Source organism: Alexandromys fortis, unplaced genomic scaffold (genome assembly GCF_014885135.2).
Source record: "Alexandromys fortis isolate MF-2015 unplaced genomic scaffold, M_Fortis_MF-2015_v1.1 scaffold_173, whole genome shotgun sequence".
Taxonomy (NCBI): domain Eukaryota; kingdom Metazoa; phylum Chordata; class Mammalia; order Rodentia; family Cricetidae; genus Alexandromys; species Alexandromys fortis.
Window position 1 is genome coordinate 3,522,372 of NW_026068051.1, and position 27,883 is coordinate 3,550,254.

The window sequence follows — 27,883 nt, forward strand, 5'->3', positions numbered from 1 at the left end:
ATAACATATGAACCAGGGTGTTGGAGACAAGTGAGAAGCTGGTCCTTGCAAACAAACATGGAGATATTTGTTAACATTGAGGTGTGCTGTCTTGGTCAATCATCAATCCGGTCCACAATGCCCAGTGAGGGCAGTGCTGAGGAAAGCACAAGAGCGTGTCTGCAGGCTGTTTATGGAGCAGCCTGGACCTGGCCAGAGTCGTGTGTGCCTTAAGGAAGAGCAAGAGAGCTCAAAGAGAGACTCCAAGGGCCTTTAAGCAATAAGAGATAAGGCAAAGAATTGTATTTTATTTCACTTTTCCAGTGCTTAGGGCTTCATTCTTCTAGGCAAAGAACCTCTACCACTGAGATATCCCTAACCCAGAGATAATCATCATCATCATCATCATCATGATCATGATCATCATCATCATCATCATCTCTGTGTATGAATGCTTTGCCTGCATGTATGTCTATTCATCACACGAACACCTAGCACTCATGGAGTCCAGAAGATGGTATCAAATCCTATAGAACTGGGGTTACAGACAGTTGTGAGCCATTGTGTAGGTACTGGGAATTGAACTCCAGTGCTCCGAAGGGACAGCCGGTTCTCTTGACCACTGAGTCACCTCTCAAGCCCCACATAGGAGTTCTTAGTCCACTGAGAAGTAAAGACCTCTTCTGCGAACCTCTTCTTCTGGGGGAAGCCTGCGTAATGCTTTAACTCTAACTTGTTTGCATTTTTACATTGACTGTTAAGAAAAGACTAAGGGCTGGAAAGATGGCTCAGGGGTGAAAATCACTGGCTGCTCTTCCAGAGGACCTGGGTTCAATTTCCAGCACCAATATGGCAGCTCACAACCATCGGTAACTCCAGTCCCAGGGGGTCCAACACACACACAGTACACAGAAATGTGAAGGCAGAATATCCATTCACATAAAATAAAAGTAAAGGTTAAAAAAACATTAAAAGATAAAAGAGACTATAAAGACTTACATATGAGACTTATATATGCCTCTTACAAGGTAGTGGCACCGAATGTTGGCAGGGAGGTAAGGGTCTCTCTTAGGGGGTGAGCTGAAAAATGCTTCCTGCCAGGTTGCCCATGATTTTTGTTTACTAAGACTCCCACTAGAGGCCAGCTCAGGTCTCCTGAAACTGGAGTTGTCCAGATCAGCCCCCCTCCCCCAGGACCTTCAAGTTGTTTTTCTTCCAAGGAACTGGAGACTTGATCAACTGTGACTCACTCCTCCTGTGTTGCCTACACAGCACACACGCCAAGGACTAAAATGGCAAGTGTTCCCTGCCACCCTCCAGCCCCCACCGGCCAAGGCCACGCGGTGGGAGGGGGGCAGACACCTTTCGGGAATGTGTGCAGCTCCACCTTCAGCGTGGAAGTCAGGAACCCTCGCTCCTCCCTCCCATGAAACAGAGCGTGACCCAGAGAATAAAGTTTTCCATTTCCTACCCTCACGGTTGGTGTTGTAATCCTCTTGTTGTCTCAAAAGCCCTCTTCCGTGCCCCTGTGTTGCCAGACATGAATGGGTCTAGGATGGTGGTGCTCAGGTATAAAGAGGGGTTCAGAGAGGATGGGGGTGACAAATCAGAATGCACTATATACATGTATAAAATTGTCAAAGAAAAAACTCAACAAAAGTGAAATGTATATAAAAAAAATTAGGCTGGGCGATGGTGGCGTACGCCTTTAATTCCCAGCACTCGGGAGGCAGAGGCAGGTGGATTTCTGTGAGTTCGAGGCCAGCCTGGTCTGCAAGAGCTAGTTCCGGGACAGGCTCCAAAGCTACAGAGAAACCGTGTCTCGGGGGAAAAAAAAAAAAAAGAATTAGAACCCTTGGAAATTCAAGTGAGCCTTACTGAGCAGGATAAGGGTTCATCTGGGTGTGGGGCTGTGGCCAGAGGTATAGAAAACTTCAGAGGAAATGGCACGACCACAGAAGTAACACTGCCATTCATGAAATATTTACGATGCTGAGTGTTTTCATACGTGTTATCACACTTCCTCCACAACACTATTGCTGTTACCTCCACTTTATAGGCGAGGAAAAGAGAACCAAAGTAGTTCCTTAATTCACCCAAGGCTGCGCCATGATGAAGTGCCAGAGCTGAGATTTCAAAGTAGGTCATTGTACCTTCAGAGCCACCACTCCCCTGCACCTGCCATCATGTCCTTCCTCTCGCTCAGCTCAGGAAATCTCTCCCATCTCTTGCCTTCCACTACAACCCGATTCTGCCCTCATCAGAACCAAAGGAGTTGGGGAAGGAGTCTGGGGCTTGTTTCAAAGTGAGGTGCTCTCTGGGTTTAAAAAAGAAGTCTGGTTTTGGAGGCCTTGGAGGGAAGGATGAATGAACATTTTATCAACACAAATGTCATTGGCAGCCCCAAAATAAACAGTGTCCCACCCGGCTCGCTCCTTTATGAGGCATTCAATCAATAAAATGAGAGCAGAGCTCTGTCAGATTTATTGGCTGGGTTCAAACTGAACACCTCTTATACCCGCCAAAGGCTGGGTCACCAGTCTACCTTTCCGTTCCTGCTCTGGACAGCCCCCGTTTTCCCCGTGGGGCTACAATGGTTCATTGTTTAAGGCAGGCCTTGTGAGAAGTTGTATTTGTTTTGCCTCTTATCTTATCGGCTCTGGCGCTACAATGGCCCAGGTGTACTCACCATTTTACCATCAGGTGAGAGGAGACTGTGGCCTGGGTCCAGGCTGCCGGGGGAGACTTGCTGTAAAACCGACTGGCTGGTCACCATGGCACTGTTGCCATGGTGACTGATGGTTGAAGAGGAAGTGACCTCATTGTTTCCCTGCTGGCTGTAGCGCACTCCTGCAAAAAACAACGTGAACCCAATAGAAAGCATTAGTGTCATGGGGCCCCTGAACACTGACTTGGTGCCCTTTGTTTTCAATGGTGGGCGACAAGGAAACAAAATGGATTTCTTCTCCCCGACCACTCACAAGAACAATCAGCTATCTTCCTCTGTGGTAAGGTGGTGTGGCCTCTGCTTTGACCGTGGAATGTTAGATCTCCAAAGGGAGGCTGGTTTGTCATTTTGGTCATGAGCCTTAGCCTGCAATGGCTGAGCCATCTCTCCAGCCCAGGAGAGGTCACTTTGACCCGTTTTATTTCGTTCTTTGTTATAGTGACGGTGTTTTAGCACTTGGTGGTCATTCAGTCAACTTCTGTTGGAGGATGGAGGGATGGAAAGCAGGAGAGAGCAAGCTGAACCTGCTGAGGCATCAGTCTCTCTGAAGGTGGAGGCAGATCAACCAATGAGGATGAGACAGAGTCCCAATGTTTTCTAGCAAGAAGGGGCAGCGGGAAGACTTTAGGGTTTATAAACAGACACATGTAGGTTAAAATCCTGGCCGGGCCCTGCACCTCTACTTCCTCTCATGAAACAGAGAATGCATCCTCTCCAGGGCTATTTGAGGATTGAAGACAACCTCTCTCCAGTTGCCAGCATAATGCCAAACACCTCAGAACTGAGGTTGAAGATGCCTGGCGGGGTGAGCTGGTAGTCGGACAGACCTCAAGACGATTGTTGAATTCTAGGACTCCTAAGGTCAGATTCCAAGCACAGATGGAATGTTCTGGTAGAGAGCAGCTTCTAGCGGCTCCTGCTTTGGCAGACTGATTGAAGCATTGCCCAGGAAGCTGCTTGGCAGGAGGCCTGGCTGCCGCTCTGCAGACTCTTTCCTCCTGGAACATCTGGACTGCACTCCTGTCTCACCTGTATGTTTTGACTCCCTGACCAGCTATTTACCTCCCCAAGATGCCCTGCTCCCAAGAGAGTGGCGATAACACTGGGAGTCGGGTGTGTGCTCACCTCCCAGCCTGTCCCCATCATCGATTGGGTCTCAAGTCAAACAGTCCCTGGACTTAGCCTATTTAATTTGGCTGAAGGAAAAGGACCAGCCCTCTGATGATCAAATATGGGTCACAGGGAGGCTTCTCCCCTACCACAGGCCACACAATTATTTATTTAAAAAAAATTAACTAAGGATATCCATGGGAAGCAAAAGCCTTGACAAGGGGGTCATACTAAGAGCCCAGAGCCTCTTCTTAGAGGCTAGACAGCACAGACTAGGGTGACTAGAGCTCACAGGCTTTTACCTTCCCCAAAGAACTTTATTGTGTTGTAGCCGCTGTTCTAAGCACAGATGCGTCTCCTGACTTCCCCTTTAAGATCTCTAGCTCTCCAAACTTCCCCTTTAAGATTATTGGCTGGGAGTTAGATGACAGCTTTACCACATCTCTACTGGTGGGCTATGGAGGGGGCTGTCGTCAGTGCAGCATGGAGGGGATTAGGCAGGGGGTTTGTCAGCTCTGTATCCCTTCCTCACTGATGCTCCTCTCATAGACGTGACAGTCACTGGAGTTAACTCCCGGGGGAAGGGCCAGGGATGGTCAGATACCATGTAATGGTCCATAGACCACACACCAGGAAGAGATGTTCTTATTAGAGGAAAAGAAAAGAGTCCTATCCTAGTCTTCGTCTATTTCATGAATTTGGAAGGACGCTTGAAATGGCAACGAATGAGGAACGCAAAGTGTATAGGCACCGGGCGGGAGTGGCGCACAGAGGCAGGAGGATCTCTGTGAGTTCGAGGCCAGCCTGGTCTACAAGAGCTAGTTCCAGGACAGCTAGGACTGTGACACAGAGAAACCTTGTCTCGAAAAAACAAAACAAAAAACCAAATCAAGGGCTGGAGAGATGGCTCAGTGGTTAAGAGCATTGCCTGCTCTTCCAAAGGTCCTGAGTTCAATTCCCAGCAACCACATGGTGGCTCACAACCATCTGTAAGGAGGTCTGTCGCCCTCTTCTGGCCTACAGGCATTCAGACAGAATATTGTATACATAATAAATAAATAAATATTTTAAAAAAAACCAAATCAAAATAAACAAGCAAGCAAACAAACAAACAAAAACCAACATATATAGGCTCTGGAGCTAGGTGGCCTGGGCTTAAATCCTGATTTAACCACGCCATAGCCATGTAAATTAGGGAGGTTATGTGCTTTCCCTGGGCTCCATTTCCGTACTGTTAACAATGTCCTCCGTTAGGTCCCTGGCAAAGAACGCAGTGAATTCATGGATGTACTGGTCCTCAGGTCATGCTGGGCATAGAAAAGTTGCTCCAAGTAACTTCCCCTCTACTTTTGGACCATCTTCATCCAAATATCTGTAGGATGGCCGAGGTCACCCAACTTTACTGAGCACCCGTTAATCACTTAAAAACCGTGCTGGGAAACTTCATTGAGAAGCAGACGAGCTCATCTTCCTCAATCACCATTGCTAGCTCTGGACACAGCGATAGATGACAAAGCCTCTGGGTTAACTTTGATTTACTGAAGACACCAGGTTAACTGTCACAAAAGACCCATAGGAGAAATGGCTACGGCAGATCATGGCCACATGTCCTCCATCACTAATTAGTCCTGTCCCCATCATGGACCCTATGAGCCACAGAAAGTCGATCCAACAGCCAAGGTATCTTAGTGCAATCTAGAGACCTCCCCAGGGTCCTGGATGCCACTGTTCCCTGGGCATCATGGGCCTTGGGTTATTGCTGAATTCCCAACAACCTAGGAAACAGACAGGTTTCGACTCAGCAAGACTGGCTAGAAGTGTCAAATCATGAAGATGTATATGGCTCTTCATCCAGCTGTGCCCTGAGATGTTTTTCATGTACATGTGTGCAAGCAAGTGGAAGCCAGAGGACAACCTTGAGTAACCTTGAGTATTTGCCCTCAGGTATCACTGTGTTATCTTTGTTTTGAGAAGGTCTCTCTCTCTAGCCTGGATCCCATCAGGGATGCTGGGACAGTCAGCCAGCAAACCCCAGGAATCTGGGTGTCTCTGCTTCCCCAGCACTGGGATTATAAACCTGGATCGCCATGCTCAGCTTTAGCACGGGGTCAGGGAAGGTAACTGGGGATCCAACTCAGGTCCTCATGCTTGCATGGCAAGTTCTTCATGGACCAAGTTGCCTCTCTGCTCAGAAACTTCCGATGACCCCTTGATGCTTTCTGAGGGGGGCCTTGCATCTGAGCTCTGCCTCATCTGAAATACATCATTCCTCACCGCACTCCATGCGGTCCCCTCTGGGCCTTGCCTATGCTGTTCCCTCTGTTTGGATGGTTCTTTTTCCTGTAGCATCTCTGGGAAGATGTTCATCCAAGGCTCGAGGGCAGCGGTTCTCAACCTTCCTAATGCTGCGACCCTTTAATAGATTTCTTCATGTTGGGGTGATCCCCCCAGCCATGAAATTATTTTTGTTGCTACTTCATAATTGTAATTTTGCTACTGTTATGAATCACAATGATATGCAGGATATCTGATACACGACCCTTGTGAAAAGGTCATTTGGCCTCCAAAGGGGTCATGACCCAGAACTGATGATCTAGAGATTTGACATCAGGGCAGGGCCTCCTTGTACTCCGATCTGTTTCCTTTCCTCTCCCTCTCGAAGGAAGAGATGCCGTACTCATTGTTGCTTCTCTGGGCTAGCAGAGTAGCTGGCATTGTGCCTATTTACAGAATGAAGGAACGAGACCTCAGCTGCTTTAAGGACACATGCCCCAGATCAAGGGACAAGCAGAAAGAGAAAGTAGGGTGAGTTCTGTATTGATAGTGTAAATCTGTTCCATGTCTATTGCTAGGCAATCGCTGCAAAGGCACACAAATTTCACAGCTGAGAGGCACCAGACAAATTCAGGAATTGGTACAAAGCTGAATGGGGCCACACGGAATATAATAAGCAGCCCTGTGCATGCACACACGCCCCCTTGAACAGCTGCCAGCCACCTCGGTCACTCAAGTGGCTATAAGCCACATCTATGCCCATCAGGAACCATAGATCCTCCCACCTGCGGACGGTCCTCTGTCCACCACTTCATGACAATGACCTGCAACCCTTCCGACAGCTGCTTCCTTAGACAAACTTCAGGACCCTTCCAAGCTCAAACGCCACATTTATTCTTGGACGGCATTCGTGTTCCGTTGACCATCTAGCAGCTGTAAAACTGCTGATGTTTTGATGGAAGGCTTATCTTGTTAAAATGTGTCCCCGGCGGTGTGATTTTTCCCATTCGTCCTGTAATGGTTCTTGTGCAACCTTAGCTTCGTGTGTTGTTTTTAGACACCTGTGTTGGTTTATACAGGGCCAGCCGTGCCTTGTGTGTTCAGAGGAGAGCTGTTCAGGGTGTGCCTAACTGCAGAGGTGTGTCTGAAATCTGTTTCAGGGCTCCCACCTAGAGCTTGTGGATCCCTGACTATGTAGCCCACCTCTCCAAGACCCTCAAAACACAGCAAAGATTTCGATTCTGGAAATGAACAAAGTACCAGAGAGTTCTGTCTGTCTCCCTTTATCTCCATTAAGAATTGAATCAATCAACTTTTTAGGCTTCAGGACATATAGATTTCCTTCCCCTGGTAACAGACGGTGGATTAATAAAATAATTTAAGAGAAGCACTGGGCTTGGCTGGGAGACAAAACGAACCAAAGAGCAATGTCAACCAGGAAGTCATGTCTGGAATTGCTCCTGTATCAGGAGATAGAGAGTGGGGACTCTTGGGTAATAGGGGCTCAGCTTGTCCCTCACATGGCCCTTGGCACTATAGCCTGGGGGCTCCCTCTGCTGTAAGCTGTCCCCAGCACCTGGTGGGATGCCTTCACCCTTGACACTTCGTTTTGAAGCCAGCTCCTATTCATGATAATGCAGGAATGTTCCTCCAGTTGGTGGCCCCGTGCCAGCTCGAGTGAGCGCCCCAGCCACCAACAGAGTAAACATTACTCAACTGGCCAGGGCTCTGTCACACACATTCTTCCTCTGTGTTCCTAACCACATGCAGAGCACAGCCCAAACCCATTGGGTCTGAAAACTAGATATTTACACTGGGGTAGGAGGGAGCATGGGAGGGGGCAAGTTCTCCCCAATGAAGCCATTATGTCTACAAATCATACACAGACAGAACTGTATTTCTTATGAAGCCCCAGCCTTGTACTGGGAAGGGGGGAGGGGAGTGTTATACTAGTCTTCGTGGCCCAGTCCTGTGACCTCATATCCACCCCCACCTGAGCACCATTCATTTTCCTTGAGGACAGAGGCAGAGAGATGGGCAGTCTGGTGAATTTCTCAGATACTTGTTTGTCATTAAAAGAATGGGAACAACTCCTTGGCTTGAAGTCGGGGACTCCAGACACCAAAGCTTTCAAATGAATTAGCATTGCTACCTCAGTTTCTCCACGGACAGCACCGAACTTTTGCTGTTCTGAATACTCTTTCTCCCTAATAAAGGCCTGGGTTTGCACAGAGTTTAGGAGATTGAAAATTTGAAAGCCCACGAAGAGGAAACTCACGGAAAATGAATTCAATTCAGACACTAGGGTGGGCTCTGTTCTAGACCCTAAAGGCCTCAAGTAGGAGCCCCGATCATGGCATGAAAAACACAGGCCTGTGAGGATGGCAAACATTTTTGACTCAAGGGTAAAACACTGAATGATACTTCAGGGAAGCCCACAAACTGGTTTTCTTATTAAAAAAAAATCAAAGTAAATGCAAGTGGGAAAAGAAAGAAAGAAAGAAAGAAAGAAAGAAAGAAAGAAAGAGAAAGAAAGGTAGCCAAGAATGTGCATGGTGCCTTCGGACGTAACCTACAGGCGAGGTGGGAGGAGGGACGGGCAGCCTATGTCCTTCCTTCCATGGGGCTGGCCTTAGCAGGTGCGTCCTTATGTCCTTGCCAGGGAGCTGGTTTCTACAAGCAAACATCAGGTGCTTTGCAAGATGACTTCAGCCTGGAGTCCAAGGCCACAGCCGAAAGAGCCTCCTTGGCACTGGAGAATTGCCACAGGCCTCACCCAGGAGACGGTTTTATTCCAGGCTTCTCAATGGGCCACAGATGTATATGGGACTCAGTGGGCCGCAGAAGTTCTGAGGTGGTCCCCCAGCTAGTCTCCCGCTCTGAAGCTGACCTCCTTTCCTCTTTCTTCTAATCCCCAAATGGGTCCCCCAATACTGAGCCACTTTATCATGACCCACAAGGAGTTCGTGTTTCTCGGTTGCACCTCTCATGAGAATGTATGTACCCTGAGTGTAGGCTGTCGTCATTTGGTCTGTCCATGTCATCCATCTGTCCTGCCCTCTCCCCCCAGTCTCCTCAGTAACTTCTATATGGCACCTGGCCTGGGCCAGGATTTGTGGAACGAGTCAATAAGAAAGAACGACCTGACAGAGGGCTCCATGAGAAGCCACCGCAGTATATGTGTATCAACTGAGTCTCCTACTTTTCTTTGTGAGGAGAAAAATATCGGTAAAGGACAGAAAAGGAAAGGGAAGAAGAAACTAAAACACAATTAAAACAGAGGAAACATTACTGAGAGATTTGAGCAACTTCATATCCGGAGGCATCAGAGAGGGGTGTGGAGGGGTGTGTGGGATGCGGCAGGCTGCTTCTGCGCCTGAGATCTCACCCTGTGCTTTATTTTGGGCTGAAATGGATGCTGTGTGTGTGTGGGGGGGGGTGTCATTCTTCAGTCTTGCAGCCCAGGGATAACATCTGTTCTAAGGGGACAAGAGAAAGTGCTCATGTTAATATAGTGGGCTTTAAACCTGATAACGCATACCCAGGTCATCTTACTGCTTGGCAAGGAAGATTCATTCGCAGGCCTTGCAGAGTTGTGAGATGCCTAAATTTATACTTACCAAGTTAGAAACCCATTTGTGGTGCCCTGGGTTTGTTTTTGTGATTAGGAAATGGATCAGTTAATGGGCACTTACTGTGGCAAAGTGAGTAATTTAAACACCCTTCTAAAAAAAGAAACGAAGGTAAAAACCTACGAAGGGTTAATGATGGACATCTTCAGTCTAATGTCCGTGGGGGCAGACAGTGTCCTGCTGCAGTCTGGCTCCTGGGGTCACTGTCTTTTCTGAGAAGTTGCCTTTGCAGGCAGGGGTGATATGGCTGCAACAAAGGCTCCCAGGTTTGACTGACAGGGAGAATGGTGATGCTCCTAGTGGGTTGGGCAATGTGAGGAAGGCTATAAAGTCATCAGAGGACTGAGCCACTGGGTGTCCACACAAAGTAAGGACCTATAAATGGACATCTGTATTGTGACTGAAGGGCTAATAAAGTTGCCTTAGAAAAGGGAGGTTTTTCCACTGTGACCTCTTCATAAGCAATTCCCCCCACTGGGAGGGAATATCTAGAGACAAGATCCTTTAAGGCCTGACAAGTGTTAGAGCTGCCTCCTTAATGGAGGTTTGCCTGGTCAAACCCCAGCCTCTTCATCACTATCACTGGGACAGCTCCATCAGCATCATCACCATCATCATCATCACTATTATCAGCAGCGGCAGCATGGCAGACCAATGCTGATCACCCAGCAAGCACCAGGTATCAGATGCTGAGACTTTGGAGGAGGAGGATGACTGGCTTCTAGCCTGCTAGAAGAGGAGCACCAGGTGAGCCCCTGGGGAACATCATCAGAGAACTGACGGCCGCTCAGAGCCTGGCAGACTTTCTTCTGTCTCTTCAGGCAGCTCAGATGTACAGAGTCTAGGTCTCAGGCTACCCAGTGGAAACTCAGAAAGACCCTGTCTCACACTTTCCTTGTCCAAGGAATATTGGTTAGTAAAAGATGATTAAAGGGTCTAAGTCAGTAGACCATGAAACTAACTAGTACAACTAGACTAAGTGAGTGGTCTAAAACAGTAGAAACCAAGCTAGGAGAGCATTAGAGAGAAAGCCAGGCTGTGCTCTTTGAGAAGTTTCTGGGAGCACTGAATGTTGGCACTATTTTGTGAACTGCAAACTTTAGATAAGAGATGGCGCATCAGGACAATTTTTTCCCCCAAAAAGGGAAGCTTGCTTTAAATAATATTTACAGATGCCATAGAAAAATGAATGTTATGGTCAGTTTAACTATAAACTAGACTTAACTAACTTACAATCAGGAACATTTATGCATTAAGCATTTGTTCAGGAATCTCTCTATGACAGATACATTTATTCCACCATTAAATAGAGTGGCTACCATGGTGCCAGGCCTAGCAGGAGAGACAGTGAAGAATCCAGCAGGGGCTTAGGAAGGGCTCAGCTCAGGGCTGGCTCTACTCCTCAGGCCTCCCTTCACTATTAGGAACAAGGCAAAGCCTTTTGTGTTTTTCTATGACAGGAAGGGTTGCTGAGCCGTGGAGCAGAATTCTACATAACAAAGAAGACAGGCTGCACGGTTCTGTTCCAATCCTCCAATCCATAAAACACCTAGAGCTCAGCGAAGCCCACAGTGCAAACTGCGGGGGTTGTTTGGAGAGGTCTCCTCCTTGCCACCCAAGTACTCATACAGATGTCAGGGCATCAGAGTCCAACAGAGGTGGACCAAGAAGAGGCATCCATGGACCAGGTTTCAAGGCACGGGCAAAGAGTCTGCCACTCAAAGGCCCCGGAAGTGTTAACCTCTGGCAGTTATAGGTGTCCTGTTTATACCCAGTATAAATCTGTTTATTGTGACTGGCCCCACCCAATCTGCTGATGTCGTAAAGCCCTAATGGTCCCTAATAAAGGTGGAAGGCTTCTAGCAGCACAGAGTTCCTGACACGGGGATGGAGTGAGGGAGAGGAAAAAAAGAGGGAGGCAGACAGAAGCTGAACATAACAAGAAAGCTCCACCACGGCAAGCCTCTCTGCACCTCAGACAGCAGAATCCGGGGCCTCGAGGCTGGATGCAGCACACAGTCTCCAAGCAATGACAGGTCAGAATCCTCATTAAATTTAGAGATTTTTCCCCCCCAACATTACTCCTGTTTGTTAGCGCTTCTGGTTTCCTGAATCTAAGTCCAGGGCTCCTGACCCAGCTGCCTCTCCTCTTCCAGCTGAGCAAAGAACCACTGGGTATCACTGCCAATCCTTCAGAAGGCTCCTGTTCTGCCTGGTCAAGTTACAGCCAACCCCTGGCGGTGTATCCAAGTGTCCTGGGACACGTCACAATGCTCTACACCCAAGTACTACTGCACCCAAGCAAATTTGATCCTATAGGGGTGTAGGCAGCCTACCGTGTCTGTGTTTAGTGAGCTCCCCAGATTACTCTGATCTGCTCTAGGAAGGAGATCTGAGAACCCCAGATTTTGCCAGTGTTTCAGTTTCATGGTTCTGGATGTCTCAAATGATAACCAAAGTTCCTAGAAACTGCAAAGCCAAGGCCTTATCAAGAACCCTAGAGACCTAGAGCCCTTCCTTGGTCAGCTCAAGACCTCTACAAGAGCCCCGAATCTTCCCCACCCAGCAGTAAGATGACCTGGAGTATGTGTTATTACTTTGAAGCCTCATGACAGCCCTATGCAGGTATTAGGGTCCCAACTAGGCCAAAGAAGCCCAAGGTACTTATTTGAAAAGACACTGCCAGGTAATGCCAGAGGACAGAAAGCTGCTCAGAGGCGGCCTCCCTCAGGAAAGCACCATCCTCCCACTAGTTGGCAGCTTCCACAGCCTAATTACATACAAGCAATGCATACAAGTAGGGTACTCACACCCTCTTTCCTTAGAGGAGAAAAATGCCCTGCTAAGTACAGGAAACGAGTGGTCATCTGATGCCCCTGACCTAGTGTGTGGTCCTGAGTCCCATCATCAGTCCAGGCTTATCACGATTGCGTCTCACTGGCACTAAATGATGCTGCATAGATGTCCCCAAGCAGTCCTAGGGAAGATGAGAAATCGCCCTACAGCCACTATGTGACAAGAAGCCAACCTGAGTCTAGTACAGACACCAAGATGAGATTCTAGTTGGAAATACTCCAATTCTCTAAAAATCAGGATTGAACAAGACTCCATTAGAGATAGGGAAATAAGGGGACCCCCTCCCAAATAACAACAACAAACAACCCCTCTTCCAAATAACAAACAACAGAAGCAAGCTTCTGTGGGGAAGAACAACGGCCACCATTTATGAGAGCCTGCCACGTCCGGATGCTTTCCCTATATACACAAGCTTCGTACCATTTCCTCCTCCAGCTTCTGTGGGTGGTGTGCCCACTGTACACTGAGAAGCCGAGGCTCAGATTCCAGAAGCTGCCCAGGGTCACACAGAAATAAATGTTTAGCTGGAGTTTAGCTCTCCTCCACGACCCATGGTTCTGTTGTCGTGCCCACTGAATTTAGAAGAACGGGTAAAGCCTTATTAAACAGGATTAGCAGTGGTCAGTCAAAGGAAGGTTGGGGGACAGAGGGACATCAGCTGCTATAGGAGCTGCTCCAAGATGTTCACTGCTGACAGCGAGGCCCCTGAGCCATCCCCTTTGCTAGCACCAAAACACAGAAACGCAGGTTCCCCCCTTCTACCCCTGACCCCTAATCAAAATATGCATTTGACACGTCCCGGGTAATGGACATGCTCTTTAATACAGAGACGCTTTAGAGTCAGGTCTCAACTCTTGGTGGCACATTGGGCTCACCTGGAAAGTTTTAGTAACTACCGAAGCCTGGCTAGCTCCCTAGAGAATCTAACACAGCAGGGCGGGGTGGTATTTGAGAGTTTTGCTCACCCAAGCAGTCTGCTTTCATATGATGTGTGAACCAAGAATGATATGTATGTGTGTGTACACACATATGTGTATGTATGTATATATGCATATATGTATGTGTATACATATATTTTTAAAAATTATGTGCATGAGTTTGTGAGCCTGCCCACAGAGGCAAGAAGTGTTGGATGCCCCTGGAGCTGGGACTTCAAGTGGTCACGAGCTGCCTGATGTGAGTACTGGGAACTTAACTGAGGTCCTCACTCTTAACCACTGAGCCAGCTCTCCGGCCCTGGTTTTTATATTTTTAAAAAGTTGGAAAAAACCCAAAGCAGAATATGCCATGATATGTGAAAATAACATGAATCCAAACTTCAGATCCCATAAGGCTGTGCTGGGGGGACAGCCACACACTCACGCACAGCCTATGGCTGCTTTTGTGCTCTGCAGGCGGGGTTCAATGGCTGTGACTGTGACCACATAGCTTGAGAAGCCAAAACTATTGACTTTGGATCTTTACTGAAAAAGTTGCCTGACCGTGGTCTAGAGGACCTATAACAGTCCAGGGCAATTAGGGTGAATGCTTCATTTGACTTTATTTTAAAGATAGATTATATTATACTAATAAATGACATAAATATATGTAAAATGAACACGTGTATGTTCACATGTATGTATGCATATTATGGGTGTAGATTAGTGTGCATGCACACACACACACACATACACACACATATGCTTCCCCCTGGCTTCCGCATTTGTGCTTTCACTTCCTGCTGAAAAGTGGGTAGAGGCAGCAGGCCAGCTCTGCGCCTTCTATGAAGTGGGTGGCTTCAAAGGCCCTTGCCCAGCTCTCTGCCTCTCACTGTGCCTCTAATACTTCACTCTCTCCAAGTTTCTGCTACTTCCCATCAAACATTTTACAAACAGATTCCAAGAGCACTTCTCCCATAAGCGGCAGGCTGGACTCCATGCTTCCTGGCAGCTTCCTTCCTCTTTGGAGGGGATGGGGCGGAAGGGGGGGGGAGGGTGGTAGCAAGGAGTCCTCGAATCCTCTAAAGATCCTTCAGAGGGATTAGACATAGCCAGTGGGCTGCCTCAGGTGATAGGAGTTCATTGTCAGCTATGGGTCCCTTTGTACTGAGGCCAGAGCCCACCAGGGCCCTGCCCTGTGTCTTTGTATGCAGACCAGAACTGGCCTCCTAAGGTGCTGACAGCAGAAGGCCTTTAAGACTAGGCCTCTTAATCTCATTAATATCCTAATTGTCTTCCCCAATCTAGTGGGAGTCGATAGGGTATTACCCACAAGATAAAACGACCTTTAAATTCAGGAGATAAAATGACCTTCAAATTCAGGAGATCAATTGACAGTCAGATTAAGTCCCCAAGTAGTAGAACTTTAGAGCCCTGTACACCTCAGAACCGCTAGAGCAAGCCAGGATTCCAGGCGATTCTCTCTCCCACTAAGGGACAATAGGGCTGGCTCATTCACTCTGGGAACCTTTGCTGCTGAGATGAATATTTTTTTACAGCTGCCCTCATAAACCCCCTCCTCTTGTCTGCTGCCCAGGGAGGGGGTGGAATTCCCAGAGGTGAGCTGAGGTGCCTACCCTGTCTCACAGGCCCCCATTAAGTTGTTAAAGTTTTTAGTGCCCCAGACAGGGCCGAATGCAAGGGCAGTTCAAATCCCCATACAGAGAGGGATGGGCTTGGGAAAGAGAGGTCTTTGTTTCTTTCCAAAGAATTCACCTTGTTCAGGGGCAGCAGCTGGGGGAGACACAGTGAACTAGCGAGGCTCTGAGTCTTCTTACCTCACCTCAGTCATTCAGACGGGAACCGCAGAAGTATAGAAGAGGCTCTCCCTTTCTGTTTCTCTCTGCACGTGCACATACATGTACACACACGTGTGTGTGTTGGTGTGTGTGTGCGAGTGCACAGAAGTCTAGAAGAGGCTCTCCCTTTCTGTTTCTCTCTGCACGTGCACATACATGCACACATACATGTGTGTGTTGGTGTGTGTGTGCGCGTGCACAGAAGTCTAGAAGAGGCTCTCCCTTTCTCTCTGTTTCTCTCTGCATGTGCACATACATGCACACGCAGAAGTATAGAAGAAGGGGCTCTCTCTCTCTCCTCTGTGTGTGTTAGCTTTCATGTTTAAAAGATTTTTAGAGTGTGTATAGAACAAATAAGGACAGATGGACAGGGTATTACATATACAGGTCAAAACCTGTTCCTGTCCCACTGCTGACTAACTCTATGAACTTGGGCAAATTGCATTCTAAACATTTTACCTTCGCTTAGTTGACAATGTGGATATCAATACAGACAGCACTCATCTTAGGTTGGGGGACGGTTAAATGACATAGGTGCCAGTCCAGGGCTCGGTACCAAACAAGTGCTGAACCAACACAGAATGTTTGTCATTCCTCATCTTCAGTCTGTCCTGCTCCTGGGGATGTCTGCAGTCTCCCTGGGTACGGTATAGTTTTGTGCCATGGAGAAGTGTAGCTATCCAGGCCATTTTTACCTTGACTAGGAACGGATATGCTTTGTCCAAGCTATGGGGTTGGGTTCCAGGAGCCACTGAGGAAGCTGCCACGGGAAGCTAAGTAGGGAGCAGGAGGCAAGACTCTGTTTTCAAGTTCTGACATGTGCCAGGGAAGTCTGGTCTGCTGGGCTAGGGAAGGACGGGGTAGAGGTCAAAGGCAAGAGAAGACAGCAGCCATGGAAACAATATGTCCTTTTAGGCTGTGGCCCAGAGGCCCAACACTTATCCTAGGGAGGTGTCTTCTCCCTTCTCTGACTCACTGCCTTTGCTGAAGAACAAGCACTCATTTCCTCCTGAAAAGATCGTTTAAGAGAGAGGACGTGTGTGGGAGAGCCAAGGCTGACGGGGACTGTGTGTCCCTCCCTTGCCTCCTTGGGGGAGGCAGCCAGGGGACTTAGACTAGAGCCAAGCGTACAATGAACAGAACCGCCCAGATCAGGCTGCCGATACCAGTCCTGGGCCAAGGCTAGCCCAGCTCCCATCCCACAACTTCCTCCTCTGCGCCAATCAATACAAGCACCAGTCTCCAACCAGCTCCTTTCTCTTGCCACAGCCCTGCCCTCTGACCTTTTGGGGGCCTTTTCCTTGATTCAGCTCCAGAATGGAGGTAGAGGCCATCACTCCGGCTCCGCTCAATGGCCCCAGAATAGGTTGTCACGGGGCCCTATAACCAGGGACAGCTCCTGCTGGCCAGAGCTGGAATGGGGAGGGTGACGGATAAAGGCCTTCCAGTCTAAAGATAAATGGCTGCCTGCAGCCTGCTACAGTAACTTTAGGCCCCCAAGAAGAAGAGACAAAGGTTGCCCCTGTGACACTCACTGGAAAGATGAAGGCCCGGCAGCAGCAGCCAGGCTGGTTCAAAGCCCCAGCTTAATTGTCGATTAAGCATGCATAAGGGAGACAAAGCCATGGCAACCCCTGGCTGCATGCTGGTGTGTGATTGTAAAGGCAGAGAGGGGCAAGGCTGAAAACAGCTGATTCTGCTGACTGTGTTTGTCGGGAACCTTGTAACCAACCGGCCGCTGACAGAGGCAAAGTGCTCCTCCTGCCGTCCCTATTGTCCCTATTGGGACATTCCAGGACCAGGGTCACACTGTGGTCATCGTGGGCAAGTGGGGCACATGCTATATATAAGCATGGCTGGGAGGGAAGGGGCTTGCATAGGAAAGAAGAAGAGGATTCTGGGAGGTTCCTCTCCTTGGTGCTGCCAGACCTCCTGGCTCAGGTGCTGGGGTTCAGAGAAGAGACCGTGCAGAGCAGGGGGCTTAGATGTTGATGTCTTGTCCCTCCCCAGCTCAGCTTTGGAGACTGCCAGTGTTAGGAGCTGGGGAGATGGCTCAGAGGGTAAAAGTGCTTGCTAAGCAAGCAAAAGGACCAGAGTTGTTCAGAGCTCCAGCACTCATGGAAATGCTGGGCAGGCACTGGGTTTGTCTATCATTCTGCATATTGGGAGATGGATATAAGGGTTCCTCAGAGGAAGAAAGCTGCCTAGAGTAAATCTAGCATAATCTCACAAGTAAATGTAGTGAACTCTGTGTTCAAACAAGAGACCCTGCCTTAATGCATAAGGTAGAGAGCCCTCAAGACAGACACTGGGCAGCAACCTCCTACTTCTCTCTTAGCCTCCTTTGCACTGCATCTCCAGTGGCTTACAGATTCCTAACTCCATGGCTTAGAGCACACACACACACATAGTGTGTGTGCTCATACATGAGTGTGCATACACACGTGCATGCACACACCATACACATACATGCCCATGGAGAGCAAGAGAAAGTGAACAATATAGAGATAGATAGATGATAGATTGATAGATGATATAGACAGATAGACAGATGATATATGAATGATGGATGGGTAGATAGAGAGATAGATAGACTGATGATAAATAGACAGATAGATAACCAGTGCTGATAGTGGGTGTTGGCTCCAAGTTTTAGGTTCCAAGTGAGCTATGTTTACTATGGAAAGGGTACAGCAAGGCTTCACAGTCCAAATATGAGCACTGCTGTCTCACCAGCCCTGGGGAAAATCCTAAGAGCCATCTTGAGAGCCTCAGAAGGGCATCTAGGGTTCTAATTCCAGCGTTGCAGAGAGCAGTGGTCATTTCTCTGCAAGTCCCAGGAGAGAACGTGTCTGACTGCTTCTTAGGATTAATGTCCATGTATGAAATTAAGAAGAAAACGGGCTCCTTTTGCCTGCCCTTACTGCCACTGCCTCTTTTATACCGAGGTGACAGGAGCGATCTCTCTGTGGTTTGCTGGGAAAGGTGGTTATTTACAGGTTCACCCATTTAATCCTCGCATGCATCCAGCACCCATGTGACACACAGGAAATTCAGAGCTCATGGGAATTACTCACATGCCTCACCTGCCAACTTAGAACCAGTTCAAAATGACACCCAGAGAGTCTAGATCCTGGGTGGTCAAGGACTACCCTGATGTACCATGAGGGAAAATGAAGGCCTAAATAGCCACTGAAAATACCCAGTGTCCTGTAAGGACCCAACCCCCATAACAGCTATAGGATCTTTCTCTCCCTAGAAAAGCCCATGTTGCCCCCAGAGATAATCTTGAATCCAAGCTGATACTGGAGGCTCCATATTGGTGAGAGGTCCTCCCTACAGGGTATAAATTCTGAGGCTGCAGGGCCCTGTGTCCCCGCATCTTCCTTTTCCTCCCTATTTAAACATACTGGCTAGGCATGGAATCCATCACGGAACTATGGCCCCAATTTATACTGTCAGGACCTGGTTAGCACTTAATGCATATTTATGTTGCAAGAATCAACAGATTCCACGTCTATCACCATCGTATGAGTTTAGACAAATTATCTCTTTCCGGGCCTCAATTTCTTTCTTTGAAGTCCTTCTGGGTTCTATCCTTCTCATAATATTCATTAAGGTCTGGAATTTGGGGCAACCCAAGAGACTCCATTTTCAGTGGCCCATACCCTTCTCAGATGCCCATTTGAGGCTGTCTCCTGCCTTTGTCCCCACCTCTGCACTGCTTCTAATACCTGGTCCAGCTGTCCTAGCTCTCCAGCCAGCATACAGAGGGAGCCTAAGCTAGCGACCCTGTGGTGACCTCAGCACAACCCCAGCTTGTCAGAAAGCTGCTGAGCCTTTGTTTGGCTTGCCGGCTCCCTGACTTTGGTGTGGAGATCACAGGTCCCAGCACAATGGCCATTGTCTTCTCAACAATGATCCTTGCCCCAACCACGCCCCACACAGCTTCCAAATTTAGCTCCATGGATCACCATGGTGGGCAAAAGCTCCAGCCTTGCTCAGTATCGGCCCTAAGCCATCCACCACCTATCAGCCAAACTATGCTTTGTATTGATGTAAGGGGGTTAAGTGACTCCGTGGTCAAGCCAAAACTTGCTCCCCTCCCTGCCCTCAGCTTTTTTGCCTCTCTTGAACAGGCCAACTTTCTTTTGGGGTATCTGAGCCCTTCCTGGTGCTCAGAGCAGGGCCTAGAGAAACTCCAGCCTAGTCTTATGCTGGTCAATTTCAGGTCTCAGGCTGTATCTCCTGTAAGTGGTAGGCTTGGAACAAGTGTCTGCAAATCACCCAGCTGGTAACTCAGACCCTGTCCCGACGATTTGAATTACCCCACATATGGGTCAGCTCCCAGCTCTTAGCAGGTGCGGGGAGGAAGGGACTTGAGAGGACAGCAGATTGGGAAAATGGCTGGCTTTCCTTTCTCAAGCCTTCCCCCAGATCAGGGGAAAGCAGTGCTGTTTGGTATACATGGGTACCAAACAACCATCTATAAGCACCTCCTCATTTCTGGTAAACTTTCTTAAGAGAAATAAAGCCCAGAAGAAGAAGAAGACACGGCTGGTATAGTGCTTGGCATATAGGGGTCTCTTTCCACACGAGGATATAGGTTTGTGTTTTGACACATTCAAACCCCATGGCAGAGCCATTCTGATCCAGGCCGACATGGTACAAACTCTTTAGCCAGCTCATCACCGAAGATCTCAAGGGATGGACCCCATCTTAATCCTGGCTCAGCACAGCAGAGGCTGCCACCCAAGTGGCCTTTCCCTAATAGCCACTTGACTTCTGTTGAAACCAGAGAGTGCCAGATAGGATATAGCTCAGCATGGCAGAGGGTGGCCAGAATGCCATTCTCCATCATCTTGACCAGTGATACAACACTACCATCTCCCTGCAGCTCGGACCTGGCACCCCCAAAAGGCAGCCTTCTCTGGGGACAATCTGTGTGGCTGAGTCAGCAGCCACCCAGGGAGAATGAAGACAGAGAAGAAAAGGGCAAAGGGCTTATTGAGGGCCAAGTGGCTGAGCAAGAAGTGGGAGGAAACCTGACCAAAGGCACGTACTCATGAGAATGTTCTAGCAATGGGAGGAAAGCAGGTCTGTGGTCATCTCAGAGTATACGCCCCTCCGGCTAGGACAGCAACAGTCAGTTCCGAGACAGTGAGAAGCACAGGTCTCTACTCACCTGACAGCTTGTTGGGAGGAGAGGAGCTGGGCTGGTGGTGAGGGGAGCCGTGGGTGAGCAGGGGGTTCAGGTTGTGCGTCTGGTTGGAGCTATAGGCGTCCATGGCCAGCTTCTGCCGGAATGCTTCTTCCTTCCGGCGGTTTGCAAACCAGTTGTAGACACGGACCTCTGTGACCAAATTGGAGCCTAGGCCGTGGGCTTTGGACGGGGAGACCCCTCGTTGCAAACATTCTGCCCTGCAAAGAACGAGGGCGGGGGATGGTGAGTGAGGGTGGCTGGAGTAATTGCATGTGCTGGGTGGGCCCCAAATACACAGTCACAGTGGAGGCTGAAGGTCAGTGGGGGCTAGTGGCCTGTCCCAAGAAAGGCCATCCTCACAGTATCTGAGAGGGAAGCTTTAGAGCGGGTCTTGGGTAAGCTATGCTACCTAGAAGGCCAAGCATAGGCCCCTATGTGGTTCCGATTATGTGAGGGCAAGCCAAGGATCAGCAATTTCAACAGATGGTCTGGTGATCAGCCTCCCGACACCTTCCTTACTGCCTCAGTAAGGCTGATTCTGAGTCTCTCCCAGGCACTGTGAGAAGCATCTAGGCTTTGGGGGTTTGGATACTCCCCCAAAGGGTGCAGGGAATCCAGATTCCACATCCATGCTCTGGGGCAAAGAGAAGTGGAGAGGGGCGGGGTCATTAAGGAGGTAGCCAGAGAAGGCAGGTCTCTGCTTATGAGCATGAACGAAACCCCCAGCCCACTGTGGGCTATGCTCTTGGACACCACTCAGTGGAAGACCTTGTGTCAAACCCAGGCTGCTTCCCCACTCGGCTTCCCTGGCTCTGTGTTTTTACTGCCAAGGCTGCTTGGCTCAGAGGCATAGCCAAAGACCCCCAGGCCTCTGCCAGAGCAAGGAGCAAATGTTGTAGAGAGTCAAAATGGGAATGAAAGAGAATAGAGAAAAGAGGAAGCCAAAAGTGTTCGAGGATTTTCAGTTTGCTTTTAAAAACTGATACACAGTTAAGACACAGAAAGGAGTCTGTTCAGTCAGTGTAGACAGAACCAACCAAAGAGATCCAACTAATTCTTTCTCTCCCGCTAAATTTCCTTAACTGGTTGCTTGAGACAGGGTCTCACTTGAAGTTCAGAGGGGCCTCAGACTCTCCAACCTCCTCCCTTAGCCTCCTGAGTGCTGGGATTCCAGGTGTGGGCCATTTTTTGCCAACCATTCTCGTAAAACGGTGCCAGGCCCTGGGTTTTTTCCCGTCGCATGGGGCTACAGTTAGTGGAGGCCAGAGCTAAGGGACAGTTTGGTGTTGCCTGTATGGAGTGGAAACTCATCTCTCTAGCAGAGTTTTTGGAATATTTGCCCTAAGAAAATCACTTGTGGGAATAATAATTTAGTATTTCACAGAAGTGAGACTTCATGATTGACAAGCAACAATGCTGTGCAGGCTCCGTAAATGCAGGGCATCTTGGATCTTTGTTTCTTTTTTAAATATTCATTGTGCATGGGTAGGGGGAGGTTTAGGGACAATTTGTAAGATTTGGTTCTCTCTCCGCCATGTGGATTCATTAAACTCAGGCAGTCAGGTTTGGCAGCAAATGCCTTAACCCTCGGAGCCATCTTGCCAATCCTCCTCAGAGATTTTTTCGGGGAGGGGCGGTTCAAGACAGGGTTTCTCTGTAGCTTTGGAGTCTGTCCTGGAATTAGCTCTTGTAGTGCTGGGCTCCTCAGAGCTTGTAATATAGTAAAATAAGCTGTGGCTCCTGAAGAAGTACTCCTGTGATGTGTCTCAGACCTGTTTACTAATAAACTGAATTTGGGATTCTGTAGAACACACTTGGGGGGACCCTGATTTAGCCACACTTAGCTGGATAACCAGTGTCTCAAGGGTTATCACAGGACCAAGGGAGATGAACCTTCCCAATTGCTCAAGAGGGCACCTGGTATTACCTGTTACATTCCTCCACTAAGGCCTCCCTCTCCTCCTTGCTGGGATTCTTTTGCCGGTCGTAGGCCTGGTACAAAATTTGCTGGGATGCGGGCCCCCATTTGAACCGGTTACGGCGCATCTTCTTGTTGGCGGGCTCAGAGCAGGCATCCTCGGACTGCCCAGGCCCCTGGTTCTGTTGACTGAACTCTGGAAAGAGAAACAGCAGCTGATCCTGACTGCTTTTGTCTGTCATATTTCCAGAGCTCTGGACTGTCTGGTTGAACTCTGAAAAGAGAAAGGAGTAGATTTGATAGAGCCTGTAGCCTTCACTCCACAGACAGGTAGACAGACAGACAGACAGACACAGACACGGATGGACCAATGGACCCTTGATTCCTCTCCCTTAAGCTTCACAATCTGCTCTAATTTCATGTGGGGATAGAAAGGGGTCGCCTTGTGGCAGGCTCCTCTCGCACATCCTGTGTCCCCAGCAAAGTCACCCTTTCCTTTCTTGGACAGAGCTTAGATACAGCCAAGTCAGTGTTTTGAGAAAATTAATTATTTTCCTTTGACTCATTGACCTTCTGACATTAAGACACTCTGAGTCCTGAATGCTTGTATTTTTATTTTTATTGGTTGTATCCCTGACTGTCCCAGTACTTACTCTGTAGACCAGGCTAACCTCGAATTCAGAGATCTGCCTGCCTCTGCTTCCCAAGTGCTGGGATTGAAAGTGTGTATAACCACTGCCTGGCTCTGAATGCTTGTGTTTTGATGTCAAGGGGATAAGCCCAATCAAGTCTCAGCCCAGGGGAAATTGTTCAAAGGTGTAATTTACACTTGCCTACCATGTTTAGAGGCAATGTGTAGCCCTCCTGCCCTTTACCCTTCCTCTCTCCTGGGCACCTGAATTCCAACGTTAGGCTCCTCTCTCCTGGGCACCTGCATTCCAACGTTAGGTTCTTTGAAAAACATGAAATCTCAAACTCTTAAAAATCATGCTTTGAAATAAAGATGGAGCTTTGTATTTGCAAGAGAAGATGTTCCTTAGATTTCTAGTATGTTTGCAAAGACAATAGTGTGTGCGTATGTGTTTTGTGAGGTGTATATTCTGTGTGTGTGTGTGTGCGTGTGTGTGTGGTATGCATGTGATATGTGTGTCATGTATGTGTGTGTCCTAGGGAACCTTTAATGAGGGAGATGGCTCGAGATCAGCCCACATAATTTGAAGGATGAAAGTGCAGAGTCCGGAACAGAGGAGCTTTGTACGGATGATGCTGACGGGGCTGGAGAAGGGTGAAGGAAACGCCTAGCTGCTACTTCCCAGGCCCCGGCAGAGCAACCTTCAATCCCTCTTCACAGAATGAATGAGCAGTGGAGGACATCCTGGCCTATATAGTTGTAATGAGCTTTGATATCCACTTTATTAAGAAGGGAACTACGTTGTCTTCTATCTCCTATCTGCATGGAGCAGGGTTCTCAGAGGCGCTGGATATATAACAAAATCATTTCCCAGACCCTGCGTGCTGTTTACATCTGGAGGTCATTGTCCTCATTTATTGCACTTAGTCTATTGTCTTAGTCTTTAAGTTATATAGGTATTAAGAATTACAGATCAATAGTCATCTACGTTTGTCATACTTATAGTTAGACTAATCAGGTTCTTTAGATGCATAGAGATTATATTCTGCATAGATAGATAATCTTCAACCACTTCAAAGAGCTGTAGAAAATGGCATTTAAATAACTTAGGGTTCTGTTGAAGTGAGACACAATTGCTCCTGGCAGCACCGATCTATTCCAGAGAGAATGTTGAACACTGAAGACACTCCACTTGGAGCTTATTTTCTTCTTGGCAAAAACTGGCCTTTGGGCAAAGAAATGGCCATGCCTCAACCACTGACAAGATATATAGTATCCGGAAATGGATAAGCAGGACTGTCAAATCTTGCCAAGACAGGTAAGACGATTTTGAAAGATTTCTTGCCTTTGAAAATGGTCTGTCGGTTATTCTAGGCCTTAGCCAAAGTTGGTTGCTTCAGCGTTGCAAATGAGACTTTGGGTGATTGCCCAGGTAGCCAGTTGTCTCTGTTATTTGTTGCAGGTTTTGGAAGTTGCTTGATTGTACTTCCTGCTTACTCAAGTAATATTATTTCCCTTCTCGGATCTTCAATGAGGTTGAAGACTAGATAATTGTAGTTACTTTCCTTTCATGGCTTGGGCAAGTTCTTTATTATACAAGACTTAAGCTAGTTAGAATAGGATATCTGTTTTTATTGTATATAATTTTGTATTAGGCTTAGTATTCTCTTATTTAAAGGGGGAGATGCTGTAGGAAGACCTGCAGCTTGTAATTACCCACCTACTGGGGCGTGGCCTCTTATATTATATAGCAGATGCAGAACCTGCGTCCCTCCCTTTTTCTCCTTCTCCTTGCTCCTTTTCACTGATTGCTTGTTCGAATTGGATCTCCAACCACCATTCAAGCAGAGAATCCTGATTTGTGAGTTTACCCCTAAATAAATAACTATCTGTCTCTTAGTTCTGAGCTAGTGTGGGATTTCTTTTAAGCATCCGTTCACCACTTCACTTGGCCGGTTCACCGTGACACTTGCACCCCATGCTCTGGACCTGGGTGTTTCCTTTCTCAGTTCCCAGAGTCACTCATAATTCTGAGTGTCCAGCCACAACCTCCAGAGCTTCTGGGTGTGCCATAATCTCAGGAAAAGGGATCACAGATCTGTGCTACTTACTATACTACTTTAAACCCTCCACAAACCTCACTAGTGTCTCCAGTCTGTATACCTGGGATTTAATGACCTGTTGTGGCTATCCTTCTATTTTGGCCCCTTTCAAGTAAGTGATGGGCTTCTTCCCAGCCTGAACTTAGGATCCCTGCTGTAGGTGGGGATGCGTTTGTTTAGCCAATGGCCAATTCGGAAGCAGCCTCCTAGGTGAATGGATGGCCTTTGTCACTGGAGACTTTGATTTGAGATGGTCCTTGAGTCACCTTTAGGGCTCTGTTTGCACTGATGCCCACTGTGGTTTTTTTTTTCTTTTTTTTCTTTTTTTTTTTTTTTTTTTTTTTTTTTTTTTTTTTTTTTTTTTTTTTTTTTTTTTTTTTTTTTTTTTTTTTGGCTTTTCAAGACAGGGTTTCTCTCTGTAGCTTTGGAGCCTGTCCTGGAACTAGTTCTTGTAGACCAGGTTGGCCTTGAACTCACAGAGATCCTCCTGCCTCTGCCTCCCTAGTGCTGGGATTAAAGGCGTGTGTGTGCCACCACCGCCAGGCACCCACTGTGTTTTTAGAAACCAGAAGCAGCCTCTGCTAAATGTAAAAGTAGAATGTTATCAGCTTCCCTGGGATGATGTGGGAGAAAGGTAACTCCTCCCACAGCCAGATGTTTACAGGTGTTTTCAGTCCATCACTTTGTCTTCACGCAGCTCTCTATGTGTTGTCACTTGAGAGTGAAGGTGGACACAGAAGTCCCCCGTGAAGCCCGGGAGGGGACCAGTTAATGTCTCCCCTGCTCCCCATGGGCCCCACACCACATCTGTAGAGTCCCCTGTGAGGAATGGCCAAGGCCAGTGAGGAAACCCCAAGTGTCTGGGAATCACTTGAGATTTTTTTTCATCCGAAATGAACAGATGTCACTACAGTTCACAGGAAGTGGGCCGTCTCTGCGGTTCAACACCCCGTACGTATAACCCTTCCCCTAATTCTCATAGCCTTGCTATGGGGGGGGGAGTGTCATTATTTCCAACAGCAGATAAAAAAACTCAAGTTCAGAGTGGTTAAGTCACATGAGCCTAGGGTGCTCTCCTGTTCCTAGCCACTAGCTTGTGAGTCACCCAAACAGTAATACCCCCGAGCTCCCCAGATCTCACTTAGGTGGAGGAGGCTTTTGCTGCATGCAGCCCCCAGTACGAGGCTGCTCTTTTGGAATACAGCAGCTTACACAGGGTCTGAACCCAGAGCATCTGTGAGCCAGTTAGGGCCTCCAGGCCTCAGGGACCTGGCCACACTCAGCATTTGAAGAGCTAGACCCTCGCAGGCACCCCCAGCTACCATCAATGCCCCTCTGCTTCTTTTCAAACGAAACGGAATAGAAACGCTTGATGCCTATTAAAACGACACTGGAACGGTTGCTCCGGTAGACTCATCCTAGACTGGGGAGCTCGTCCAGAAGGTTCTCCACGTATAGAGAAAGCCCGTGAACAGCACCGTCTATTCGTCTGGCTCTTCATGAAACTTTCATGCATCGTCTTAGTTCCATCTCCTCTTTCTCTTTCCACTCAGTCCATTCAGTTGGTCTTTCTTTTATTTATCTCTTCAATTTTTGACCCATGCTGGTGTGTCTTTTTAATCCTTTAAGGCGTGATACAAATGCTGCCTCCTTCAGTAAGCCCTCTGGGATTTCTCCAGGTGATCTTGCAGCCACTCTGCAGCCCAGTGCACGCCGTTTAAAGAGCACTTGGAGAGGAGCCGCCACTAATAGCTCAAGCTTCTCAACTCCTTCAGGGAAGTAATGAGTCCCTGGAGACAAGGACCTGTATACCCTAGAGCCTAGCATAGTGCTCAGGACATGACAAGGTGTGTGTGTGATAATTGAGGAATAAGCCCTTAAGTCCTGTCTCCTGTAACTTTAAACCCCAAAACAACAATAACCCGGAATAAAAATGTCCCTTGCTGGCAGCCATCCCCTTGGTCAATGTCCTCTTCTTGAGCATCCCGAGACTCTTCCTGGAATTTCCGTCTTGTTAGACGGTCCAGTGTCTTCTATGTCACCCTGTCTATCTTGGGGGAGATTAGTGAATACCATCCTGACCGCTGAGCTAGTACCAGGGCTGTGTGGCCTTTGGCGACTATGGCTCCTGTCTTCTATGTCACCCTGTCTATCTTGGGGGAGATTAGTGAATACCATCCTGACCGCTGAGCTAGTACCAGGGCTGTGTGGCCTTTGGTGACTATGGCTCCTGAGAACAGGGCCATGCAGGAACTGAAGAGCTGCTTCATGTCAGGAGGTCAATCCCTTAGATAGCACCCATGCAGAGAGGGGTCGACCTGCACGTTAAAGGACTGGGTCCTCTGTGCAGCAGGCAGCATCACAGCTGCCTCTACTCTGTCCATACAACGTTAACCTCAGTCGGAGAGGAGACAAGGGCCCCCCAAACCTCTTCTCCCACCCATGGCCCTTCTGCCCACAGATACTAGCACAATAAACACAGACGTGATCATTTTGGAGCAGTTTGTAGAAAAAAAAACAACAACAACAAATCCAAGAGCAATTTGAAAAGCAACTGTGCAGCAACAGGGGAAAAAATTCCTACCCAGAAAATGATGGTGAGGAACATGTTGGCAAAGACACAGAGGCTCATAGCCCGGGAGAGGAGGCGGGGCATAGCCGGGGAGGGGGGGGG

General features: G+C 48.2%; 1 protein-coding gene across 1 annotated transcript in view; it reads right to left on the bottom strand.

The window, feature by feature from the left end:
• Hnf1b (HNF1 homeobox B) overlaps positions 1–27,883 on the bottom strand; it is a 55,654-nt gene that overhangs the window by 18,897 nt on the left and 8,874 nt on the right. The window contains exons 6-8 of the mRNA XM_050119578.1: positions 22,486–22,867; positions 20,541–20,776; positions 2,669–2,829 (exon numbers count right to left, since the gene is read on the bottom strand). Of these exons, the coding sequence (XP_049975535.1) occupies positions 2,669–2,829; positions 20,541–20,776; positions 22,486–22,867 (779 nt within the window). The remainder of the gene's footprint in view (positions 1–2,668; positions 2,830–20,540; positions 20,777–22,485; positions 22,868–27,883) is intronic.